Source organism: Sciurus vulgaris (genome assembly GCF_902686455.1).
Source record: "Sciurus vulgaris genome assembly, chromosome: 12".
NCBI classification, from domain to species: domain Eukaryota; kingdom Metazoa; phylum Chordata; class Mammalia; order Rodentia; family Sciuridae; genus Sciurus; species Sciurus vulgaris.
In genome coordinates, this window is record NC_136473.1 from 29,104,756 (window position 1) to 29,132,513 (window position 27,758).

General features: G+C 33.7%; 1 protein-coding gene across 10 annotated transcripts in view; it reads left to right on the top strand.

Moving 5' to 3' along the window:
- Positions 1-27,758, top strand: part of TRDMT1 (tRNA aspartic acid methyltransferase 1) — a 55,485-nt gene that overhangs the window by 18,160 nt on the left and 9,567 nt on the right. For 4 of the 10 annotated variants that reach the window (XM_079107058.1, XM_079107051.1, XM_079107049.1 and 1 more), the window contains exons 2-8: positions 17,109-17,218; positions 20,462-20,538; positions 23,243-23,314; positions 23,914-23,979; positions 24,795-24,864; positions 25,961-26,044; positions 27,303-27,646. In XM_079107058.1, coding sequence (XP_078963184.1) covers positions 20,501-20,538; positions 23,243-23,314; positions 23,914-23,979; positions 24,795-24,864; positions 25,961-26,044; positions 27,303-27,646 — 674 coding nt within the window. In that variant the 5' untranslated portion in view covers positions 17,109-17,218; positions 20,462-20,500. Of the gene's footprint in view, positions 1-168; positions 1,312-16,888; positions 17,004-17,108; positions 17,219-20,461; positions 20,539-23,242; positions 23,315-23,913; positions 23,980-24,794; positions 24,865-25,960; positions 26,045-27,302; positions 27,647-27,758 lie in introns of those variants that run through there. The other 6 variants (XM_079107057.1, XM_079107056.1, XM_079107052.1 and 3 more) reach the window with 5 other exon arrangements.

Here is a 27,758-nt window from a genome sequence, read left to right on the forward strand (position 1 = left end):
AAATCAGTCTCCCTAAAACAAAGGCCAAATGTTTTCTCTGATACATGGATGCTAATTCACAATGTGGGGGGAATGCATCTAGGGAAGAATAGAGATACTTTGGATTAGGCAGAGGGGAGTGAAGGGAGGGGGGGTATGAGGGTAGGAAAGATAGTAGAATGGATCAGACATTATTACCCTATGTCCACATATGATTATATGACCGATGTGATTCTACGTTATATACAACCAGAAGAATAAGAAGTTATACTCCATTTATATATGATGTGTCAAAATGCATTCTACTGTCCTGTATAACTAATTAAAACAAATAAAAAAATGCCTCTAGAAGAAATTGATTGTTTAATATTTTATATTGTTGAAGAGTGTTCAGGCTCAATTTGAATTACATGGGAATAGATTGGTCATGGAAAGAATTACTTATAACCCTAAATGATGATATGAAATGAATGTGAACAGGTAAAAGAGACAGCAGTGAAGAGAGCAGACTGTTCTGTTTTTCCCTCTAGATTCTCTAGAAACTTACTTCTCCACTATGTGACAGATGTTGCCTATGTCTACTTCCTGTGTATTTCCCCGGCTTCCCTCCCAGAGCTTTCTGAATTACTCCATATGTTTTTCTGAGTGATAAAAATCATGGCATTATTTAGAAATCGGAAAGATCTGTCACACAGTAGTTGTGTGAATCTTGGGAAGTTATTTAACCTCTCTGAGCCTAAGTACCTTATCTGTGAGATGGATATGTGTTGTAGGAGTTAAATAAAATATAATGTAAGTACTAGCAAATGTTAGTTCTTTTTTCTACATTGTTTTGTGACTGGCTTCATTTTTAGGTTTCCACACTGATAAAATTAGGATAATAATCCTAACTTTATATGGTTGCTAGGAGGATTTAGTGAAGCACAGTGTGCTTAAAGTTCAGTACACATTAGCTCCTGGTATACAGTATGGAGTAATACATACTGATGTTGCTTAGAGAATTTTCATTTTCATATGCTTAGAGTTTGTAAGTTATTATATCTTGCTCCTGTTGCCATTAATATAATATTTTTATTGCTTTGTAAGAGCTCTTTGTATTTCAGCTTCCCATTCTTCTTTTAACTTATTTTACTCTGTTTTATTTTTCCTTCAGTTTTGTTATAGTTTTTTAGGTTTGCCTTTTAAGGATGATTGGGAGTTTTCCAGATACTCAAGAAGGCAAGGGTATGCCACACAGAAGGAACAGACTCATAGAGACATGAGTAAGCACAGTCTGTGTGGCAGTGTATAAGTACTGAGATGCTGTCACACTGTATGTGTGTAACTTATGTTGTAAGTAAGAAATGTTAACAAAGTAGAAGGCAAAACTTAAGGGGTGCCAAATTACATAATGCAGTTTACAACCTGATAGTAAAGGCACTTACATTTTTATCCTGTAGGTCCAGTTAGTTAATGAAGGATAGTGAACCTCATAGTTATGTATTGGAAATTTTTACCCTATGGCCATAAGGGAGTATGAATTAGAAGAAGGGTGGTTAGTCAGGAGATTATTGTTGACAGAGGATGAATTTTGCATTTAGACAGAATTGAAAATTAGAGAAGGCTTTTATTTAGAGGATGCATAGGAACTAAAAATCTGTAAAACGTGTTATTTGGATGTTAAATGTGCATATTTCTTGTGTGATTTATTTGATGGTGTATTTGCAGGTCATAGTAGGAGAGATGGGGAGAAATGATGGGTTTTTGTTTTGGGGTTACAAAGTTTGAACTCTCCATGAGACCCATGGAAATATCAAGTAGGCTCCACTCATGCATTTTGGACAGGGAGAAATAATTTGTTTATACATAGTGTTAGAGATAGAGACTGAGGACCTACCAGATGGAGCAGTGAGGACAGCGGCATTTCATGTGTAGGTAGAAAGAGCCCTTGAGAAGGGACACTGAGCGGGAAAGGTTAGAGTGAGGCAGAGGGCCTAAAAACTTTGTGCTATGAAAGTAAAGGATGGAGCATTTCAAACAGAGGGGACTGGATCATGCAAACCAAATGAATCAAGGATCAAAATGAGTTTAGATTAGTTGCCATTTCCTAGCTGCTGTCCTATGCAGCAGTCTTCTGAGAGCTTGTAATCAGTGTGCCTTGATGGTCAAATAAGTTTATAAACTCTTCACATCTTTCCTTGAGACATTTTCAGGATACATTAAATGCAAGGTGTTGAGAAGCCCTCGAGTAAAAACACTTTTTGATTTTAAACAGCACTCTCCATGTGTATTTTAGCAAGACCCCCCTCCTTTTTTAAGTGTGGGGAAGTGGGGCAGACTCATTAGCATCTAGAAAATAATGTTCCATAGTACCTGTGTCAGGAAGTGTCTGATAGATAACAAGAGGGCATTGATGGGGTTGAGAGGAGGTGCCAGGACTGCATACATTGACTAATAAGTGTTTTGATTCTGCTCACATCTTGGACAAACTTTGAAGATTTTTGTAGTTTTTCTGTTAGGCAAGATTCACTGTTATTCCCACACTCTCTTTTCTCTAAAGGTATCCAAAAATTGAATTCTGGTCTCTGTCCTACCTTTAAAACTTCCTCACAACTGTAGCCATCCTTGTCCCAGTAACAGGCGTCTCCATTTCTTCTAGTTGTGCACACCTAAGCCTTGGAATTATCCTTGGTTTTCCTTTTTCATTCACATCAGCAAATTCTATAGACTCTATTTTCAAACTATATTTATAATTCTGTTGTTTCTCTCCATTTTCACCATCGCCACATTCTCTTATTTAGTCAGATTTAATTTATGTACCACTCCAGATTTGTTTGACCCCACTGCCTCCTGGGCTCTGGGCTGCTCGTTCAGTGTCACACCCTGGCTAATGACACTGTTGTCTTGTCTAATGCTGTGAGGGGTTGAGGGCCTGGCCCTGTCTCTCAGAATGTTCAGCCTGTCCCTGGTATCTGGACCCAAATGAAGTGCAGGTGTGGGATCTGGATGCTCCCGCTGCCTTCTGGAGGGAATAGATAACACAACCTGAACAGGTAGGAAAAGGTGTGGGAGGTTAGGGGGTGAAGGGTGATAGTCATGCAATGGGTGACTTGACAATGGAGAGACGGAATGAGATAGAAACCAGCAGATAGGTCCCTCTTCTCTCCTCCCCTGCAGTGTTCTTGCTCAAATACATATGGAAATATGGAAAGTGCTGCTTTTAGATCCAACAGTGTCTCTGTATAGGACTTCTCATTACCTCCTCCCAATAGCTGTGGAGTGTGATGGTCCCATACAGCCTGGCCCTGCCAGTTCCCTGTAGCACTTGGTAGATTTCCTTGTGAAGCTGTGCCCAGTTTAGTAATGGAGTGCCTTCTGTTTATCTTCTTTCCCTGCCTCTCTATCCTTGCTCTTGCTTCTTTGGAGTTTCACCTCTCAGATAAAGCATCTATCACTAAACTTTGCTTGAGCTTCTTTTTCTAGGAACCTGGACAAAGGATTATTGCAATAACCTTTTTACAGATCTCCTTGCTTCTGCTCTGTCACTTCAACTGTATTTTCAATAAAGTAGTTAGGGTGATCTTTTAAAATATGTCACATAGGTTGTTTTTTTCTGCTTAAAACTCCTGAGCCATTTCTGATATCACTCAATAGATGTCAGAGTCCTGCACGAGGCCTCTAGGCCTACATAGGCTAGGGCCTCTCCATCTCTCAGACCACATCTCCTGTAGCCAGGTTCCTGGCATCCTAGCTCTGACTCCTACAAAACCAGCATGCTTCCCTCTCTGGGCCTTTGCAGTGTCTTTCTTCTGTCCTAGAAAGTTTTTCTCCCAGATACCTGCCAGCCCTTGTTTCCTTCAGTTTGCTGCTAAAGACTTCACCATGTCGTCTCATGAGACTTTTCAGGATCAAGTGATTCCTGGTCAAGAAACAAAAGCAAAATTGTCCCATTCCCCAATGGAGTCAGTTGAAAACTGCTGATAAAATCATGCACAATTCTAAGAGGAGACATTGTAGGAGAACCAAGCTGGGTCTATAAGGAATTACATATGAGATGGCACATCTTAAGCTGTATCAAGGTCAGGATCACCATACCATGTCAAACTGAAAATGTCATCACTCTGAGGACAATTGGGCATATTTAACTGGGAATCTGATCTTTCTTCAGCTATGAAGCTCCTATCTTTCGGTTCCAAATCAAAACAAAGTTTTAACCCCTCCTTTGTCCCATAGTGTCTGGCTTACTCTCACCTCTCCCTTCCTTTCTTCCCTCCATAGGATTTATAATTATTAGGTATATTATATACTTATTCATTTATACTCTGTCTCTTTCTCCTAAAATATAGGCTCCATGAGAGGCTAGAATTTGTATAGAACATATTTTATATATATATATTATATATATTTGTTGAGTAAATGAATATCTATATATTTGTTGAGTAAATATATATATATATTTGTTGAGTAAATGAATGAACAAATGAAAAAGCAAATGAGTCATATTTGCTGTGAAACATATATATATATATATCTTCAAATCTTTCAGCTATATATATATTATATATAGCTTCAAGTAGATGGTCTACTGTGATAATGTAAAGATTAAATATTATCTGAATCATGAAGGACTTCTGTATGGGTGGTTTTATGTGAAGTTTTAATACTTAATAGAGATTTTCCTGTGATATGATAGAACATAAAGTATTCTCAAAGTAAGTTTTGATTCATAAAGACAAATTTAAAAGTTTATAAATCATTTTTAGAGGGTACCTTACAATTATAAGTGTTAGATGTTATTATATTTAAGTCTTTTTATAATGACAAAGCAATATAATAGGTGCTTGTGGAGGTCACAAAAAGCTAGTGGGTATTTGTGGTTGGTATAAAATTTCCAGTGACAACAACATACATAAACTCAAAAAGGGCTTGTTCGCAGGAAACTTCAACTGAAGAGAAATTGATGTGCCCTTGAGCTATACTATAGCTATACTATGTTAGATAACTTTAAAAAGTGGCTCGATTGATGATAAAGACCCTGCATTCAAAGATATGTAAGAAAAGTAGAATCAAATTGTTTCATAAACACTATTTCTAAATGAACATACACAGTATTATTTAAAATGTTTATATAACAAAATTTTAATAATATTTCATGAAGCCATTTGACTATTTCTGCTATATCCTTAAAAATTTTATGTAATGAAAATGGCCATACCTCTAACTTTGGATATTCTCACAGAGGGAATGGGGAGTTGATTTCTGTATGGACACATACTCTGTGTGTGTGTGTGTGTGTGTGTGTGTCTGTCTGTCTGTCTGTCTGTCTGTCTGTGTGTGTCTGGTCTGTATAATGTGTATGTGTTTGAACACAGAAAAAGTCCTGAAAGGATACAAATTGTACTGTTATGCATACAAAAACCACGTATGCTCTCCCCTGCCTCCCTGCACCCCTTCCTATTTTTTATTTTTCTCTTTAGTACTTATTACTGCCTTTATACTATATATTGTACTGATTTATCTTTCTAATTAACTACCTTCTCTTCTAAAATGTCAGCTCCAAGCATGTAGGGTTATTTTGTTTGTTTTGTTCTATTTTGTTCACTGTTTTATCTTTGGTGCCTAGAATAGTGCCTGGCATATAGTGGATGCCCCCTGAATTTTGTTGAATGAGTAAGTGGCAGTGTATGAACACTGTAAAGATTCTTGAAGATGTTGCCAAATTTTTAAAAGGACATACTAGTTTATATTCAGCAGTGTCTATGTGTAACCATAAGATGTTTACATAGTATTTTAAACTATGTAATTTACTATGTGAAAATATTCTGAATTTTTTTATCATTAGTGAGTTGAAATTTAAAGTTTTTCATTATTTGCATTTATTATTTTGCAACTATATCAGTAATACCTTTGTTGAAAAGTCTGAACATACTGAAAACATTTTTGCACATAATTATGGAGTGGCTTGTGTGTCAGTCAGTTATTATATTGTGCAGCAGGGATGCAGCATCATCTTTTCCTCCAGAAAGTATGTTCTGTGGGGAAGTAATGATGCTACACAAAAAGAGAATACATTTTAAGAAAAAGTCACCCATAATACTAATGCAGTGATAGAAAATAGCGAGGGTTTTGATTGTATCATTTAAATCTTTATTTTAATGTGTTCATGAAATTTAAAATAAAGCTTTCTTTTTTTTAACTTAGGATATTTTATTTTTCCTCATTAAGTGTGTTTGGTAATGGTTGTGTGATGATGCTCCATTTTATGGGAGTTCTATACTTGTTCTCAGTAATCACCTATTTTTGGAACTTGATTATTTATAATTTTTTACTATTGTAAATAAAATAGCATCATTGATTCTATATGTTTAATCTTGTCTTCCCATCTCTAATTTTTGTCCTAAGTAATAACTCCTATTGCTGCTATAACAACCTCAAACTTGGTAGCTTAAAGCAATACAAATTTATTACCATACAGTTCTGGAGATCAGAAGTCTTAAAATCAGGGTGTTGGGCAGGATTGTGCTCCTTTTCGGGGCTTTAGGACAGACCCCATTTCCTTGGCTTTTCTAGCTTCTAGAGACTGCCTACATCACTTGACTTGTGACCCCTTTTCCTATCTTCAAAGCCAGAAGTGTAGCATCTTCAAATCTTCTGCTCCCTTCATTGCATCCCCTCCTCTGATTCTGACCTACCACTGTCCTGATTTCTTGGACCCATCTGCATAATCAATGCTGGATAGTCTCTTCATCTCAAGATGCTTATCTTACGCACACCTGCAAAGTCCTATTGCCATATACAGTAACATGTTTCACAGGCTTCATTGATTAGTATGTGGACATCTTTGGGGGACCATTATTTTACTCATCATATCTGAGGATATGTGCTGATAATACAAAGTAACTTGAAAGAACTTAGATGCATACTGCCAAATATTCACTGAAATATTCAATCTTCATTGATGCTCACATCTGTGGTGAGAGTTTGTATCACCTGTGGTCATTTCTTGCATCTTTAAAAGGTTTTTGCACTTTTGATGATAACAATAACAAATATTTATCAAGTATTACTATCATCAGACATTAATTTAAACATTTTATAGATTTTAACTCATTTAACCCTCAGAAAACCCAGAGCCTTATACTTTTCTATCCCTCTCTTACCAGGGAAGATGCTGAACCATCTAAACAACTTGGCTAAGTCACAGAACTGGAAATGATAGAGCTAGAATGGAAATACAGAGAAAAATATATCCATACCGTAAATCTTCCTCAGAGTATGTGAACACGCACACACAGAAATAAAATAGATCCAAAGGTATGCCAAAGAAAGCCTTGATGCAAATAAAATAATAATATCTAATATTGATACTGTGTGGCTTAGTGAGAACAGACTCATAGAACTATACAGTTAGTAGGAGACTTGGAAAAGGGGAAATGAAGAAGAAAGACTTTGATGTGCAAGGTCTTCTAACCTATACTTTCTGGCTTAGCATGAAATTCTAAAACTTAGCTCTTTTTTTTTTTTTTCCTAAGAGTTACTTGTAGCAGACACTATACCCATAGTAAATAACTATGTCAATAATTATGAAAAGTATGAGCTCTCAAGGAGCATTAACTGTAAAGCAAAGAGGGCTCAGAATAGCAAGGCAAAATTAAAGAGGATTTTCGTAGGTTAATTTTGTGGCTCTCTATGAGTTATAATTACATTTTTCAACAAATCATATTTTAAAATTTGCAGTTAACTAGGTACAGAGTAGTTAACAATGCTAATGTCACTTCTCATTTTTCATTGAGTTTTCTCTGAATATTTCAGACATTTATCATTTTATAAATTATAAGACACCATCAGTAGAGAACTTTAGAAACATTTTATAGTGATGGAACATTTATGAATGATCATTCACACAGCAGATTTATGTAAAATACATTCAGAATCTTTGTTGTTCAAATCTGCACTTGGCTGCATCACATGTATTTGTATTATTTAACTATTTAAATAGCTGCCATCCTTTGAATTCTATAAATATATAAATAGGTAGCTTTCAATATTACATTTTTGGCTGTATGTTACTCACTTGCTGATCTCTAAGAGACTACTACAAGGTAATTTGATTCTTATTTTTTTCTTTTGACTTATGAGGAGTTGGTGGGATAAAATAATACAGTGAGTTATAATTATTTACTAATGTGCAAGTATGTGTGCCTGTGTGTATGTGCATTGCCCAACTGGCATGTTTTTAGAATGTAAACAAACCTTTCTTATCTGTTTTGATACTTATTTTGATACTTTGTTATTTCTCAGGGTCATAACCATGAGACATATTGAATTCTTTTGTTCCAAGATAAAAAGAGTTCTTTGTACTGATCATAAAATAGTATATCCTTGTTATTAAAAAAATCATATAATCTGAAAGAGTTGAAAGGAAAACTAAAAAAAAAAAAAAAAAAAAAAAAGTTACTGCCCCCTCCGAATTTTGTCATTGATAACTTCTGTCAACATTTTGCTTTTTTTTTTTTTTTCTGTCTTAATGTGTGTATATCATATACACATATACTTTACAAAACTTGGATCATTATCCACAGGATATTCTATAACTTGCTTTATGTTAGTATGGGTCTCATTCTATGTCAGTAAATATGTTTTTAACATGTCTGTTTTCATACATACATGTAATCTTGTATTTTCACATACTTGTCCAAATGTTTTATTAGTGTGCATTTTCAGATGTGGAATAGCCAGATTTAATAACCATAAGACTTAATAAGACTGTATACCTGAAAATATTATGTGATTCTTAAAAGATACTCATGGTACCGTTTATGTTGCTGCATTTAGTATCTATGTATAGTAATAGGTAATTGGGTGGACCCATAGCGAAGTTTTTGCTGCCAAAATTGAAGATTCCTGCCCTTCTTACCTCAATTTACGACACTTGGGAAGCATTGATCAAGAGAAGTGCTTCTATTTTGCAGATACATAGTTAATTACTTATTCACAAGGCTTTTTCATTTATATTGCTCTGCTTGCCAAGCTGGAATTCAAAATGTATTTTCAGATAGAAGCAAATGATATATCAGTGTGTTTTCACTTGAATGCTATTAGAACTATGTTTTTTTAAGGTTACAAAACAGGCTAAACTGGTTTATGTAATAGTAGTAAATATGTATTATTTAATGACCAAGTTCAAATGTATACTTGGTTTGGTGTAGAGCTTGAGCAGAGGCTCAAATCATATAGTCAGGAATCAGTTTCTTTATCTCAATGTTGTTCCACTGGATTGGATATTTTTTAAAAACTTTTTGTTTATTTATTTAATGCAGTGCTGACAATAGAAGCCAGTGCCTCACACATGTGAGGCAAGCCCTCTGCCACTGAGCCACAATCTCGCCCTGGATTGGGTACTTTTTAATACATGCTTTCCACTTACTGCCTCACGATGAGTGTGGTTGCCTCTGAACCTATATCCTTCCAGGGCTATGAAGAAAGAGCGCTCTTGTTAGTTGCACAAGAAAAAACTGGGGGTTTCTTCTTGTTGTGTCTGTCCCATAAATACAAATTTACTGAAGTAAAGTTGTTTTGAGTTGGGTGACCTTTCTGAGACCTCTCTAGCAAGGCTACTTGGCTTAGGAACTTGATCTATGCTCTCCTAGGTGCTATGTGTGGGGAGTTTGAGGCCATCTGAACCAGTTTGACAGTGAATGAGATAAAATCCCTAAAAGAAAATCTAGGACTATTGGTAGAATAAAAGGGGTCTGGGTACTAGTATTGCAGATAAATACCCACTTATTTTGTATCTCAGTAGGGTGCCCAGTATATGATAGGTGCTCTAATTAATAAATATTTAGTGACTGCCTGACAATAAACAACGCTGTTGGTGCTATATTTAATATGTCTGTAAGTTAAATGGAATTTTGTAGTTCAGCCTGGGAACTTCATTGTAGATATTTCCCAGGTGAAAATTTAACCAAACGTTAAACCATCTACTTTAAAGTGAAATTTGAGATAGATATTAACACAAATACAGACTTACTAAACACTTTTCAAGCCAGTGGTATTCTTAGGAACAGGATAACAGAGTAGTCAACAGTAATCAGGAGCTGACGTTCATGCACATATTTAGTTAAGACACTTATTGAGGGCCTGTTGTGTGCAGCATCTTGGTGTTGAGTACCTAGATGCATGACATATGGCCTGGGTTCTGTCAGATGTAAGGTCTAGCGAGAGGCAGCATCCTGGGGAAAATGTGAACTACAGAATATGAAGAACATTCCAGACCCTGTTTTGCACTGGTAGCTTTAGTGAAGGGCCCCTGGAGGACTTAATGCCTGCTCTGAGGGACAAATAAGAATGACCTAGAACAGAAGAGGTAGTGCCAGGGGTTAAGCAGTGTGGAACAGGTCTTTAAACTATATGCATAGCCACCAGGATTCAGAAATAATGCCTAATGGGGCACTGTATATAGTTTTTAATTATCTGGGGCAGTGTGTGTGTTTGTGGTCTGTGTGAACTGGAAGAACATGGGTTCAATGGACAATGTTAAGAAAGTAGCCTGGGCATGTACAGATCATGCCAAGGAGCTTGGATTTTATCAGGTAGACAGTAGTGAATTACCAAAAGACTTAAGCAGTGGAATGTTTTGATTACAACCAAGCAAGAACCCTGGAGAGTCCCATAAATACAAATTTACTGAAGTGAGTTCAGAAAAAAGAACAATTGATACTGTAATTTTAAAAATTGGTATTAAGTGTTTTACATATTGATATGTGTAGTTTAAAAATAAACTTAACCATTTAAAGTCTTTGAACATTGGCAGTCTCCCTTCATGAAGTTTCTAAAGTGCGAAAGCATTCTTGAATCTTAGGGATAAACAATGTTGTTTTACTTTTAAAAAGCCTAGAACTCTATAAATTTAAGCCCTGCATATCAATTCCTGTAGGTTCTAGAAAAGTGCTTTGCACATAGTCGTCAGCATTTGTTGACTTAAATTTGTTGACCTGATCTAAAGAGGAAGTGGACCTGAAGTTCTTTTCTTATTACACACACATACCACATCTAAACAACCGAAGCATCTATTAGGATCAAATTTGAATGTCAGTATAAGAAATTTCCAAAATAATAATGACAAAGTAGAAATTTCTTTCTTTCTCATGTGAACTATGCCTAGATGTGGAAATGTGGAACTGTTGTTGTGATGCCATTAGGTCATGCAGGATCTTACTTCCTTCCAGTTTTCTGATTTACCAGCCCTACAGAATGGTGCTCCTCTGCAGGGTTGCAGGGTGACTAGAGCTCCAGCCATACTCTGTTTTCTAAACATAGAGTAGAAAGGTAGAAAGCACTCTTCCTTTTTAGAAGGCCTCCCAAGAGTGTGATACATTGTGTATGTGTGCGTATCTCTTTGTCCCGAACTCAGTCATATGGCCATATATAGTTAGAGAGAGTGGCATGGAATCCTTTTAGCTGGTGCATTGCCACAGTGAATAAATTTGATGTTAGTTATTGAAGAGAAGGGAGGAACTAAAGGTTGGTATATGCAAATTGTTTTCTAACACACTATCTTAGAAATCATATTTTGGAGTCATTAATACAGGGATGAAGCAAAATTCAGAGATTATTATGGAGAAATTGGGAAGTTTTAAAATTCTATAATAGGAAGATGATACTTGCTATTCACTTTCCACTGTATTTTAAACATATTCAGTGTACTTAGTGTTGAGTTTGGCATATAGGTGAATATTGCTTAGATAGTTTGAAATGACAGAAGAGACAAGGCCATGGAAGTCTGATGTTATCAAAAAACGACAGTATTTCACCTGTGGTTCAACTTTGTGGAGTGGTATCAGTTTCTCTTGTAATAGACGATTATAATTAGAAGAAAAAAATTAAGCATTTATACAGTGATACTATATTTCAATAACTACAAATCAGTTTTTATCTGCTTTGTCAGGTGATATGGGAACAAAACTTTATATTGTCATAATGTAATTATAGAGTTACTATTTTTATCCCTTCATAGTTTTTAAAATGTATTTGCTAGAAAAAGCAAATTGTTAGAAAAAACAATGAAGGAGCATTTCTCTCACATAAGTTTTCCAGCTTCTAACCAGTGAATTAGAGAGAAGAGACCAAAATGTATGTCAAAAAATGGCAAGTAGCGAAAGATAATCTGAAGACATATTCTATTCCCCAAATGTTCATAGAGTATTAGAGACAGGAAGTATCTGTAGAAGTTCTTTGTTTGGACTTCTTTCATATTTGTATGTCTTCTTTCATATTAGACAAAACAAGTAATAAATATCCTGAAAGGAAACAGTTCTGTCCCATATCTCCCTTTTCTCTATTTCATCCCAATGTTTGATAGATAGCAAGGTTAGGAAAGTTTTCCCCTTCATCAGTGCTGATCTCTGGGATTTCATTTTAGTTTTTACTTAATTTTTTATAGTAGAGGCTAAAACCATCTAGTAATTGTCCTTTGTGAAGATACCTCCTTATGTTACTCTAAAATCGTTAAAATATACTTCTTCTGAAATTAATTCCTCAGATGAATAGGTATAGCTCATGGATCAAATTTCTTTACTTTAGTAATAACAAAATATTCGTCACTATTACTATTTTTCTATTTAATTTATAACATCCTAAATAAATGCTAGGCAGTGAAGGAATTTTAATAATTACTAAGTATCTTCTATTGGTATTTTATAGACCTTATTTCATTTATTTTTTATAACATCCATATGGAAACTTTATGTGCATTTCATTGGTGAAGAAACTGAAACTTAGAGAGGATAAATAAATTTTCCAAGACTGGATCCAGAATTTGAACTTGAATTTTTCTGACTCTCTGCTTTTGCACTATACAGTGTGATTTCTACAAGACTTTAGTTGTGGTGAGCCTAATAACCATATGTAGCATTTTAAATTTAAGTTAATTAAGATGAAATTAAATTGGAAAATCAGTTCCTCAATTGCAACAGTCACATGAAAATGCTTCATACCTATCCACATGTGGGTAGCAACTACCATGCTGGGCAGGGATCTCCATCATCACAGAAAGTTCTGTTATATCAAGTTATTCTAGAGTTTTGAGTTGATTCTAAGTTAAATACCTATATTTAGAAATAAATCTTTTTAGAAACCTGTATGCCCTTGGAAATTGAGACTTCCTGCATCCTCAGACAGAAAGTATGGCAGCGTTGTGCAGTGTTCTGTGGTCCCTGATAAAAGTGGCTAATTGAATTACCTTCCCTCTTTGTATTTTCCCAAGGAACTTTCAATTCTGGGGGTAGGAGGAGGTTGGGAGAATGAGTGAAAAGAAAAGGGACTTTCCTAGACACTTATTAGAAAGATTTATTGTGTCTTAATTTCCTTTCTCAAGATCCTCCTTAAAATTCATTGCCTCCTTTTGTCTGAATTGTACCATATTATCTATGTAACATCTTTATTCTCCATGCCATGTAGAATCCTTCAGTGTGCTGCTTTTTTTTTTTTTTTAACATTAATTTGATATCTTTTTCAGCTCTGGTTTGTCTTTTGGTATTTTGTTGAAATATAATGTTTCAATTTTCTTAGGATGCAGTGCCAAGGACATCATCAGTTCACAGATCTCAAACATTTCCTATCTACATTTTGGCTGATGGTATCTTTTATTTAGTCTGATGTTAGTAGCTAACACATATCTTGACCCCAAGTAATTGTTTTCAGTTGACTATTAGCTAAACTTCTAAGGAGGTTTTCTAAGGAAATTGAATAGATCTTTGAATTAATGTATTATTTTAATTTTATTCATAGATATGATTATTAGCAATTTTGAAATGCAACCCCCTTTTTAAGAACCAAGAAATATATTTTGCCAATAGTGATAAAAATTTCTATAATGATTTTAAACTCAGAAATCTTACAGGTCTGTTTGTGCTTTTATTCCAAAGTAAGCTGTTACTTTGGGTGAAAGTAAATAGACTCATGATATATTCAACTGATCTCCCATTTCACAACTAGATGTCAGTGTTAACATACCTGGTTAATTATCTCAGGTATGATTATAATGAGGTAATCTAAATATTTATTCAACCTAAACAAGATATAGATCAGAAAATAAATGATAAAGAAGGAATTTTTAAAGACTGCTTATTTCAAAGTGGGATGATTAATTCTGTATTTGTATTTTAAAATTTCTCCCACTTATATATGAACAATTAAAATTTTTCATCTAGTTGATTAGGAAAGTCAGGTAAAGTGTGAACTTGTATCTTTTTACTCTGCCACCTAGAAGTTCTTCCTGCAGCTTTCCCAGAAATGGTAATCAGAAAAAGAAGGAGAGTTATTGTACTTCACATGTAAATTTGCCTTTTAAAATTCATTTCTCCTAAATGGAAGCATGTTATCTTTATCCTTTCCTTATAGATTCAATCTGACAATCTTTTAAAAATAATGTGTTCTGTGTTTCTCTAATTAGGATGTCCTACCTTTTCTTTTTAACATGCTTTCTGTTGATAAATGTGAAATCCAGAATAATAACTGAAATGTCATGAATAAAAGACAGGCAAAATAATAGATCAAAGCACTCTGTATCTCTCCTTCTACTGTATTACCAAAAGATCCTGATGGGTCCCTTTTCCTACTTCTCTTTCTCCTTTGAGTATTACTATTCTTGGGTTATTTAAGTGAGAGAGATCACATAGGCAAAAGTCAATAGAATTATATCAACTTTGACATTTTAAAATACATTTCAAAATCTGTGTATACCCCTTACAGATTTTCAGAGACTATACATTTAAACTGTACTAGGAAATATCAAAATTACTTATCTTTGGAGCACAGTTTAAGATTTTGACAAAATGATAGGCTTTCTTTTTTCCACTGTTATTATAAGTTTAACTTTTTTCTTAGAAACACACCCGTACTCCAAAACAAGTCTATTTTGAAGGGCAAGTTGAATTAGTGTCAATGATGTCTTAGAACAGAATGAGCATCCCTAATCTGAAATCCACAGTACTCCAAAATCCAAAACTTTTTAATTACCAACATAACACAAGTGGAAAATTCTGCACCTGACCTTATTCAATTGTACTGTCAAAATGCAGATTCACTGAAAGTTTTGTATGATATTATTTTCAAGCTATGTGTATGAGGTGTATATGAAACATAAATGAATTTTATGTTTATACTTGCTTACTATCCCCAAACTATCTTATTATGCATATGCAAATATTCTGAAATCCAGAACACTTTCGGTTCTGCACATAAAATAAGGAAAACTTAACTTGTATGCCAGTTTTTTTTTCTAATGGAAATATCTTTTTAGCTTATGCAGATCTTAATTTTATAACAGTCTAAAATCTGTGCATCAATCCATTGAAAAAGTGTACTTGCTTATTGGCTTTAAAAATTCATTTTTTCCTGAGAAAGAATTTTCAGCTCATCAGTTTTGGGATCTCCATATGAAACACCCATTTGGTAGTTGCTTTTTGTCAGGTTTTATGACCTCCAGGCACATAATACAAGAACATAAATTAATTATTGATTATGGTATAGATTCAGCCCAACACTAAATTTTCAGTCTGTGAAAAGACAAAAGTAATATTAACTAACTCCAGGCAATCCCTGTTTGCTATATATATTGTGGAAATGCAAGCAGACTATATCATGCTGATTAAAATGTATCTTATTAGCAAAACAGTAAAATACTACAGTGAAGTTCACTTAATTCTATGTTCTCTTACAGTGATTAGTAGCTTAGTTCTAGATGTGAATTACAATATTGAGATTTTGCAAATTAATTCATGGATACTATTTTTTTGTTGTTCAGAAGTCTTCTTTATCTGTTTTAAGATCTCTCTGATGCCTTTAAAAAGATAGAATTTATAACATTAAACTTAAACTAAGGTAGGAAACTAGTTATTGAATTAGAATTCAATTGGAGGCAGCTGCCCATGGTATTACTAACTAGACTTCAAAGTTTCCAGTAAACTATAAATGAGGAACAATAATTGTACTTTTCAGCAGGATACCTAGCTGAATCATATACCTAGCTAAGTGATTTGAGCCTAGAAGGTGCTTGGTAAACTTATTTGGATACATTTATATACCACCCCACCTTTTCTTCTCTCTGGCTTCATCTCTTCTGGGCCTCAGTTTGAGGGAGCTCCTCACACCTTAATATTTTTCCCCTTTGTGATGTTTGGGCTAAGCTAAGCTATCCATTCATCAGCGAATGGTATTAAAGAAATAACTGTTTGGATCTACTATGTAATATTGTTATGTTCTCTTTCATGATTTTTTTTTTGTCTCAAATACTTTTGTTTTTAAAATTCTTCACATTTACTCCTGATTTGGGATAGGATCTGCACATAATTGGGTTTATACATGTTTTAGGGATAAGGATCATAATTTCAAAACATAGCAGCAGGTACAGTTACAGAGTTCAAATTTTGACTGTCATTAAAGAATATGTTAAAATTTTCTGAATCCGAAATCATTTTGAAAATGCTTTTCTTCAGCAAAAGATTGATGGGCAGTGAAAAATGCCTTTATAATTGCTTCCCTTGTTCTTATATTGACTCCTCGTCTGTCATGAGTTTTAGTCTGTGAATCTTTCACATTTGGACACCAATTAACTGTTCACTTGTAAACTTACCTGAACTTCAAGCAGGTAAATTTTGTAGTATGTCAACTGTATCTCAAGCTATTAAAAAACACCTAAAAGCATTTTCAGTGGTTTTAAGAAGCAGCTTTATTTTAATGTGAGAAGATGAAGAACACATGGTAATTTATTTAATGTTCCCAAATATTATGACTTTTAGAATATTCTACACTTTCCTTTTTCGATCTGTTTTAACATAGGAAGACTTCCTATTTGACTCATAACCATGTATCTTAATGAGAGAGAAAAGTAAATATGAGGTAATGACTAAAATTTGAATCTTATTTTTAGCATTGGAATGCTGTTATAGAGATGAATCAGAGTACATACTCAAATATTCTACTTCATGCCTGGTTCCTCCTTTCCTAGTTTTCCAGTGAGGTCTGAAATCTGGCTAACTGATTGAGTAAGTAAGGAAATACACTACTAAATTCTGCTGTTTTGACTTTCCTCTGATGAGCAAACAATATTAAGATCTTTTCTTTCTGAGATATTCCATTTATCATTACAGAAAGCTGTATACCCGCACAAGTGGTAGCTGCCGTTGATGTAAACACTGTCGCTAATGAAGTATACAAGTATAATTTTCCTCACACACAGTTACTGGCGAAGACAATTGAAGTGAGTTATTATTCTTATTTCGTTATGTTTATAGCAAGGAAAACATGATCAAAAAAACTGCCAAATGTTGGTTTCTGGTAGCTTAATTGGAAGATAAGTCATCTAAATTTAAAAGAAAATTATGAGAAGAAAGTTCATGTTTTATATTCTGTCAGATGATAGATCACAAAATTGCATGCTAACCACTGTGTATCTGTGTTCAATCAGGAAGGAAAGAATTGCAAGGGAGAAAAATGTACCCCATAATATTTGGTCATTGGTTCTTGACAGTCGGGAGAAGAGGCACAAAAAACCCAACTCATAAGGCTGAAAGCTCCGTTGCAACCTGTGTATGCATCCCTCTCACCCTGAAGGTGAGAGCATGGATGAGGGACAGAGGACTCCTCTTAGGTTAAATGGTTCAGCTGCTTTTTACCATCAACAATTGACCTCACATACCCGAATGGAAGCTGCCACTGCTTCTCCTCATCTTTTGGCAAACGCCTGCGTTCAAGTGGCCCCTATTAAAAAATGAATAATAATTGGAAAGGAACCCAGTTTGAGGCTATACTTAGTAGTTTTTAAAGGAGATAAGATGTATAAATAAAAAAAGCAGAATATGCAATATAAAAATGATGGTAAAAAGCATCATTTCAAACAAGAAATGATTTCAAACAAGTCTCCATGATCTTCAAGCAGTAAATAAAATGTATCTTAAAATATCAGATAAATATAAGCAAAGAACAGTGATAAAATTTGAAAAGCATGAAGAGGTCTGGAAAGAAAGTGGAGCAAAATGAAACCATTGTAGAAATGAAGTCATGCCAGAGTAGCAAAGAGCAAAGTAGACCATACTCTCAATAGATGCTTAAAGAATGGAGCTTGAGAAAAATAAAGCAAAATAAAAGATCAGAATGTTGAAAAGTAAATGATACCTACTGAAGACAAAAATGATCCATGATAAATATAATCAGTGCTTCTGAAGAAGAGAGTAAATCAAATGGAGCAAAAATATTAATGGAAACAGATGAAAAATTTATAAAATAAAACATCCATCAATTCACGAACTGATCACTTACTCCAGCTAAGCAAGAGCTGAATCAAAGTAGAGAGTCCAAGCTTGAAGCTGCCATGTTAGAAAGAAATGATGGTTAGAAAAAGGGTGAGAATGTTGTAAAGCTTGGCATTGTAGTGATTTTAATGTCTGTAACTGGAGTGAGAAGGGGGAGTAAGACCCAAAAATACGTTTACAGCAGACAAATGAAGCTATCAGGATTTTAAGACATTATTTAATATTATTGTCAGAAACTCAGCAGAGCTGAGCCTTTGCTTACCATTATGGTACGGGTAAGACTCCAAAACCAAAGAAAATGGCCACGCCCTGTGTTCCCTGTGTCCTCTTGCATCAGTGTAAATGTCAGGCCATTTCACTGTTGAGAGAGCCTCTGGCATTAAGGGGAGGGTGAGGAGTGGAAAAGTGCTGGGCCCTGACTTTGACTGGGGAGAACTGCCTTCAGGGTTTCCTTTTCCTTTCCCTGGAAAGAGTTCTTTGGCAGGGGATTTCTACCCAAAGCCTTGGTTGAAGAGACCTAGAAATGAAAGTTCTGGGATTAGGAATGCACTATGTGAAGAGCATGATAGTTGAGGAGGGACTGAGATCACAACTGTGACTCCTTTTAGAAACTGCCTTCTATATTGAGATATATATATATATATAAAACCTGATTTTGTTAAACTCATTCCATATTTCTTCCTCTTTCCCTTTTTTCCTCCCTCCCCTCCCTCTTGATCTCCTCCTCCTTCTCTGTTGAGTGACCCTATATCTTTGTGATATGAACAACATATTGTACCTAAAAAAATGAACAAAGACATAACAGACAAATGCTAATAAAGGATAAAACGGGTTTCAAAATTAGTATTAGATAAGATGGATTTCAAGGCCAAAAACATTTTAGAGTTTTAGAAAGTTACTTTATAATTATATTGGGTACAATCCTCAAGAAAGGTCTAATTGTTGTGAGTATATGTGGGTAAAATAGCATCAGGGTTGGTAGGGTAGGACATGATAAGAAACACTCCTCAACAAATTTTTATTGAATCAGTATGATATGCCACAAAATAAGAAAACCATTGTCTTATGAATATAAACTTAGTAATCCTAAATAAAATATGAACAAAGAGATCAGAAGCACATTAAAGGAATAATATAACATAACCAAAGTTGATTTTGTTTTGGGACTGCATTAGGTTAAAATTAGGAATTCTATTAATATTATTCAACATAATAATAATTGGAAAGAACAAAACTATGTCAGAAAACCTTCGACAATGTATTTTCTTTTTCTGAATGTTTTTAATTTCTCCTAATAAAATTAGAAAAAAGTGAGTACTGCCTCAAGATACATGTCACTTATTGCCTTCTATATGTGTTATTGACCTTGAATACAATGGAGACAACTGACATGTTCCCAGGTTAACTCTTCTCAGAACTCAGAGTAAAGATTATCCTACTTCATCCATGTACTTGAACTTCCCAGAAGTGTGTTATGATTAGTAAGGGTATGGTTCTGGGCTGATCTCTTTAAATTTATAAAGATATGCACGAAGAGTGTTTAATGAGAGTTGGCAAATACTTGACTTGTGCTACTCTTTATCTTCTGATATATAAAAAAGGAGCAAATTCAGTATCATTTAAATTCTCTTATGTATGGTCTTTTGAAGTGTTTTGACTGCACACAACTGCAAAGTAATAAAATAATTGTAGGTATCTGAAAATAAGCCTGTTTTATATATGGTGTTATATTAACAGAGGCATACATGTTAGGGATAGACACTGATCTATCACGTTTGCTAAGTAAAAAACTTCACTGGTAGATAGGTACCTAAAAACTTCTTAGACTCTATGCCAGTGATCATTAATTGTAAAATAAAGTTCTCCATGTTTGATTCAGAAAACAAATCAGTGTTACACTTGAGTCATTATAGAGGAAACAAATGCTTAAGATGAAGTAAATTTTTGTTCTAGCTCTGCCTTGGATGACCTTGGGAGAGGCCACCTAATTTCCCACAGCTTTAGTTTACTACCTTACTTTCTCGTAAGATTGTTTTGGGAAGTTAGTTTTACTGAAGTTGATTTGAAACGTTTTGTGTTATATAAACTTATGATTTTTTATATATTTAGTCATAATTGGTTAGTATTTTTCTTTCTTCCTCATTCTATCTGTGTTTTTATATTTGTTTTTTAATCAAATGTGCATTTTTTAGGGCATTACACTGGAAGAGTTTGACAAATTATCTTTCAATATGATTTTAATGAGCCCTCCATGTCAGCCATTCACACGGTATGTATAATACATATTAGTATGTATAATTTCTCTGTGTAGGAAGATCTTCTGCATTTCATAGTTTTGAAATTTTTCATTAATAATTTATTTCACATATTCATATTTATAATTCAGCATTAATCATAAAGTCAATGACTATGATAGTCACATGAGCACAATGATTTTATCAACAGTGGATATGCATGACTATATCTGCCTAATATGAAACATTTATATCTGACCCATGTTAGTAAGCTTTCTGTTACTGTGACCAAAATATTGGACAAGAACAACTTAGAGGAGGAAAAGTTTGTTTGGGGCTCATAGTTTCAGAGGTTCAGTTCATGGTTGGCCAACTCCATTGCTGAGGGCATGAGGTGAGGCAGAGCATCATGGCAGAAGAAAGTGGCAGCTCAGAACGTAGTGGCCAGGAAACAGAGAAAGGGGAGAAGGCTGCAGGGAAGATGTAACCTTCCAGGGCCTAGCCCCAGTGACACACCTCCAGCCACACCCCACCTGCCTACAGTTACCACCCAGTTAATTCATTCAAAATATGGTAGATTGATTAGATCACAGTTCTTATAATCATTTTACCTCTGAATATTCCTGCATTAACACAGGAGCTTTTGGTTGATACCTTATATCCAAACCATAATATGGCCCGAACAGCCTTAATGTGTTTAAACTATTGAGCATTCAGAATATCTTTCTAATACTGGTTAATGAAAGTGAATTATTATAATGCACAGTCAAGTCATAATTAACTGTAAATCTCAAATGCTAGTCTAGCATGTGTTTGTGTATTTTACATTTCTTAAAATTGGTATGTATATTTAATATTGATTTTTCATAGCTACATTATAATTTCATTAAAGAATTAAATACTGTTCATTTGATTATATGTTTTAAGGAATTATATCATAAATGAAACCTTTTTTTTTTTTCTTTTTTGAATGCTGAGAATTGAATTCAGGGCCTTGCTTATGCTAGGCAAGTGCTCTACCACCAAGTTATGCCCACACACCTTAAATGAAATCTTAACTAATTCATCTTCACTTAAATATTCTTAATAACAGTAATTTATTTTAAATATTAATAATAATAGTAATAACCATCCAAGTATCTTACATAAAGCATATCATTTAACAAGCTTATGGGATAGGCATTGTTGTTACATTTTATAAGTGAGAAACTGAGCCATAGAAAGGCTAAGTAATTTTCCTACAACTACAAAATTAGTGAATATCAGATTCAGGATTTATTAATCATTTTATACATTCCTGTTTTAATATATGTACCTTTAAGTGAAAGAACATCTAATAAATATTCTGACTCAAATATTCTCATGATGAGTTTCAGTAGCTCACTAAAAAACTAATTCCCCAATGATTTATTGTGCACCTGAATGCCATACTTTGTTTTTGATGCTTTTGTTTCTGTCCTTAGAGAGCTCATAGTTTAATGTGAATGAATGACTGGCAAATAATCATCTTATAATGTGATATAAGCTATATACTAAAAAAAAATATTTAATGCACTGAGAGAGCAAGCCTAGAGCCGAAAATGGCTTACTGTGTACTTGTAGGCATTTTTGTGTACTAGACATTCTTTCAGAGGTGTTGTCTGAGCTGAGTCTGAAAGAGGACAAGGAGTTTACCTGAGAAGGCAGGAGACGTTCCATATAAGGTGGTTCTAGGTATATAGGGTTAGGTGGGATAAACAGATCAGAATGCAGCCCTAGCACTGTGAATTACTGCAGTGGCCCCAGTATCTTCCCTGCTACCCACTTACCATAACTGTATTAGCCCAGCTCCGGCTGCTGAGGGTAGCAGTAACTGATTCTATAGTTATACTTTAAAACTCAGAGGAAAGGGACAGAAACAAAGATTTCTGAGGAATCTGTTCAGATCCACTCTAATCCCTTTGCAAATTTGTCCACTGATGGTTTTGGCCCTCCTGACAGGAATGAGCAAACTAAGTGATGTCAAGTAACTTATTTAATACTATGAAAGCTAATAAGTACCAAGGTTTTAAACCCCAGTCCTTCGTTCCTGCTTTGCAGGCCCAATCCAAGTCTTCCTTTCTACTTGCCCCTTGATCATATTCTGAATTTTATTAAGTGTAATTGCTAGCTCAGATACTACCTGTTTACATGATCCATCTTGACCTCAGTTGGCTTAACCATGTTGCAACTCCTGCTTATAAAATAGTCTTCAGCTTAAGTCTGTGTTTACATTGGACAAGATTATCTAGTCTTGCTTATTATTTAATCTGTTTAAATGGTGATTATCACTGTGCTATCAACTCCAGGTTGCCACCCTACTGAAACAGCTTGTTCATCTGAATTCTTCTTGTCTCTCTTGGAGCTGAGCAAAAAATGTCACCAGCAATTGTGTATGTGTATTTTTTCCTAAACAAAGTGACTTTAAGAGAATAATTGGTTTCATTGCTCATTGACTTCTTATTCTTCTTTGCTTTGTGTGAGTTACTTTGACATATTGCTTTGTAAAAATAAATTTTAGGTGTATTTATTAGATATGTAAGGCTTTTTTCTTTTTAATTAAGTGAATAAATGCATTTTGTTCACTACAGCAACAGAAATGATAATTTTTTTTTTTGTCTGTGTGAGGACCAACTTTAATTCTCAGTTTTAACCTTTTAGAAGTGATTTGATAACTTTATATAAAGCTATTTATAAACTTTGTTTTCTTTACTCCTTTAGAATTGGCTTACAGGGTGATATGACTGATCCAAGGACAAATAGCTTCTTATACATTCTAAGTATTCTCCCAAGGTAAAAACTTTCACTCTTGTACGAATTTATCTTATATTGAAAACTTTGGGTCTGGAAGAATGTGGGTTTCATTTCATAGAAATTAGCAGTTTATACATGCTCCCTCTAGATACTGTGCATACCATTTATTGTCTTAAACCATGACTGATAGAATAACTGCAAATGTTTCATGATTTCACACTTGCCACCACAGTGAATAGCAGGGAGTTACAACTTACTAGCTAATTCTATTGCCTCTGCTCATAATGGTAATGCAAATGATGCTTTTGTTAGTGAATACTGTTAACCATGGCCTAGAAATTCGTGTTAACCCTAGAAGCTCTCATGCGATGTGAGTAGCAGCCCTTTGAGTTGTGCAGTGCAAAGACTTTGCACAAACTCATATTTTGAGATGAGCTTCAGTGTAAGTTAGCATTTAAAGTGTGAAATTTATCAATCATGCCATGTTTATGGAAGTTTGGGTTGTTTCATCATATACATTTTTATAAAAAGTTCAGAAAATTATTTAACCTTATATTTCCCACAAATGATTTTCTTTATTTTTTATTTCTTAGTAATTAAATATTTAGTATTCCATTTGTTTTTCTTTCTTTTTTTAGATTACAAAAATTGCCAAAGTATATTCTTTTAGAAAATGTTAAAGGTTTTGAAGTATCTTCTACAAGGTAAAAAATATATTTGTCTTGTATACATCTTAGGCTTGGTGTATTTTATAGTAGGAACTGTTGTGAAATAAAGAACTCAAAAATAAACGCATACAATCTGGCATTTAATGTGTACTATATATTTTATTTATTAGTATTGCTTGTGGCTAATAATGTAAAAAGTATTACAAAGGATTTTGTGGGGGGCTGTGCTGGGAATTTACAAAGTTTTGTTCTACTGATTGCTTCTCTTTTTGATATATTTGAATTTTTCCAGAATGAACATTGATTTTAGTGGGAAAGATTTTTCTATATTTTAGTCACTTATATTGGTGACTGTTTCTTTTGAAACAGAAATGTTCTTAGCAAGAATTTGTTCTGTTGATGATCATTTCCTGCCCCATAGTTAGACCTAAGAAGTCCTGCATCAGGGTTTTGTCAGATGGTAGCCCAGGTGGGCAGAAGGTATCCATCTGAGTCCTTTACTCACCTGCTGTCCATTATACCACTGTTCTCATCTGATTTGCTGCCAGGAAGATATAGTTTCAGTATCCATGGAAAATTCATCATCAGTAGGTTAACAATTCAAACTTTGCATCAATTTAGGTACATTATCTGACATCTTTATTTACTTATGATTGAATTATCTATCTTTTTATTAATATAATTTTTCAAGTACTGGGCTAGAATTAAGATTATTATCTTTCTAAACAGCTTGAGCGCAGTTACAATTTTCATTTACAATGAAGCCTTTATACACACTGTTTTATATAGAAACCACATTTGCAACAAAAGAGTGAAAACTTTTCTTTTAATCTTTCTTTTTTCTTTTTTAGAGACATGTTGATACAAACAATAGAAAATTGTGGCTTTCAGTACCAAGAATTTCTGTTATCTCCAACCTCTGTAGGTACAACAATTATAAACCATTAAAGGCTTTTTCCCTCAATGGAAATTTTATTCAATGAGCAGAATAGCTTTATTTTTATAATATTTTATGTAAATTCTGAAATTAGATCAGTGTTCTTACTTTCTAAAGAATGTAGTATAGATTTATTTATATGTATCTTATGAAAAAATATGTTTTGAAGTTCATAAAGATTATATTTTTATTATATTTTTCCTGCACTGGGAAATGAACTGAGGACCTTGTGCATGCTAGGCAAGTGTTCTATCACTGAAGCAATGTATTTTTCTTTTGAAAAATAAACGAGAGCACATTTTGGAAATATATAAATGTGGCATTTACAAACTAGGTTTGTTTTGTCTAGATAATGCCCAAAAGTAATCCAAAATAGAAAAGAAAATGAACCATATGATAATTTTCTAATTACACTTTTTGTTACTTAGCATTCAGTCACAAACATTCATGGTTAAGAAATTAAGGTAATTTGTTGTAAGATAAGCTAATTGACAGATTTCAGTTTTGCAGGTATCACTGTTGTCATTTTTATTTTTAGTTTCTCATAATCTTTACTGTATTATATAGTTCTTCGCCCAGAAATGAAAAGAAATCCCACTTAAAACGTAAACAAGCTGTAGAAATTGATATCTGATCTCTAAATTTATTTCATATTTATTGCCTTTTAACTTCTAAAATATAATGAATCTTCCTTTATTAATACAATCAAGTAATACATAGCCAAGAATAGCTATATTTGACTTTCATTTTTTATAATTACTGCATTAGCAATAATGAATGTAAAAAATATCTATTTCTTCTTACTTGGAAGGTATAACATAAAAATGACTCATAGAAATAATGATTTATCAGATTCACTATTTCATTTGAGTAAATGTACAAAACCTCAGTGTAACAGGGTTAGAATTTACTAGAATTTAACAGGTTTCAAATTTGTTACAAAGAAATTTTCCAAAAATCACTAACACAATTTGCTCTAGCAAAAGCTAGATGTATACCTGTATGAGTTATTTTACTAGGTGATAAAGTTAGTAAAGATCTCTTTTTGTATAGTAACTAATTGCTCTGCTCCATTTGCAGCTTGGCATTCCAAATTCAAGGCTAAGGTACTTCCTTATTGCAAAACTTCAGTCAGAGCCATTACCTTTTCAAGTCCCTGGTCAGGTATTGTTATTGTTATTATGGTTTATTTGTTATAAATATATCCCAGTCTGCTAACTTATTTTTAAGAAATACTTTGTGTGGATTTGTATCTGTCCTATAGAATGTGTTTATACATATAGACCATACCCTATGTCTGTCTCCAGGGTCTTTGTCCTCTCCTGGTGACAGTTTTATTGGTTTAAACTAAACAAAACCAAAATGAAGCACACAAAAAATGTCTTTCTTCATTAGGGAAGAAAAAAAGTGAAGAGAAAAAAATTACCATTAATGTTGTTATTCCCCCATCTCTCCCTACAGTTTTTCTTCTGAGCATTGATTGTTTTCATTTATTGTTTTCTCTCCCCAACTGAAGATTGGTTACTTTTGATAAAATATAATATACTGTCTTAAAAATCACTTAAAAGTATTTTAACACAGTGATTGCATTTTCTTTAAAACCAGTACTATTTAGCCTACTTGATTAAAATAGTCTAATTATTAGTACAATCTAGAGTAGAATGCTTAATTGATAATTATGAAGCCAATTTTATGTGCTTTGATCAAAAATGGGGGTGGGTTCAGTGGTTCAATTAAGCTCTCTATAACCATCACTATTAAGTCCTAAAATGCCAAGTCTTACTAATAAGAAATCAGTTTTGTTATTTCAATTCTTTGTGACACAGTGGACAGTTCCAAAAACAATGTATAAAGTATATTATCAAAAAATTAATCCTTGACAATGCCTGGAGTGGTTTTTCTTTTATAAAATGGGACTTTATACATGGTTGTGAGTTTTGCAGAAACAGGTTTTTCTTGTGGGACTTGAATAGAAATAACCTTCTGTAATGAAAAACACTTTTTTAATTACTAGTTTTCTTTTATATCATGATTATGTTCCAGTTTTTTTTTTTATAAAGAATATGGAAAACTTCTATCCAAAATGTATTATTTGAAATGTAATGTTGCTTTTTAAACTTTTTCACATATTATGCTGTATCAGTATTTAATATAATTCCTCTTACTTTGTTGAATGTTTTTGTAAATAAATACAGAAAACAGTAATTCCATGAAATAAATCATCTGTAGCCTGATGACACTATAGCTATATGATTAATAACTTGTAATAACTGGTACAAATACAAGAAAGCCCAAATTCCTTCTAATAACACCACCATAAGCATTAAAGAGGCATTTACATAATGTTTACTGAAAATTATTAATTGGTCTTTTATTTTTAATAGGGCTTTTGACAGTTTCTGTATTTTTTACTTAATTCCAGATACTGATGGAGTTTCCCCAAACTGAATATGAATACACACAAAAATGTGCAGTGGATGCAGAAAATAAAATTAAAAAAAAGAAAACAGAATCCAGTATTTGCTTTGATAGCAGTAAGCAGTGTTCTGGAAAAGATGCCATTCTTTTTAAGCTTGAAACTGCAGAAGAAATTCAAAGAAAACATAAACAGGACAGTGATCTCTCTGTGCAAATGCTAAAAGATTTTCTTGAAGATGATATTGACACCAATCAGTACATTTTGCCACCAAAGTCATTACTGCGATATGCTCTTTTATTAGATATTGTTAAGCCCACTTGCAGACGGTCCACGTGCTTTACCAAAGGGTAAGTTTTAAAGAGTGCTTATTCATGCTGTATTCAAAATAACTAGGTTTTTATAGCTGTTATTTCTTTTAGGTCTTCTCAAAACAAAGAGAATTTTATAAAATGTTTCTGA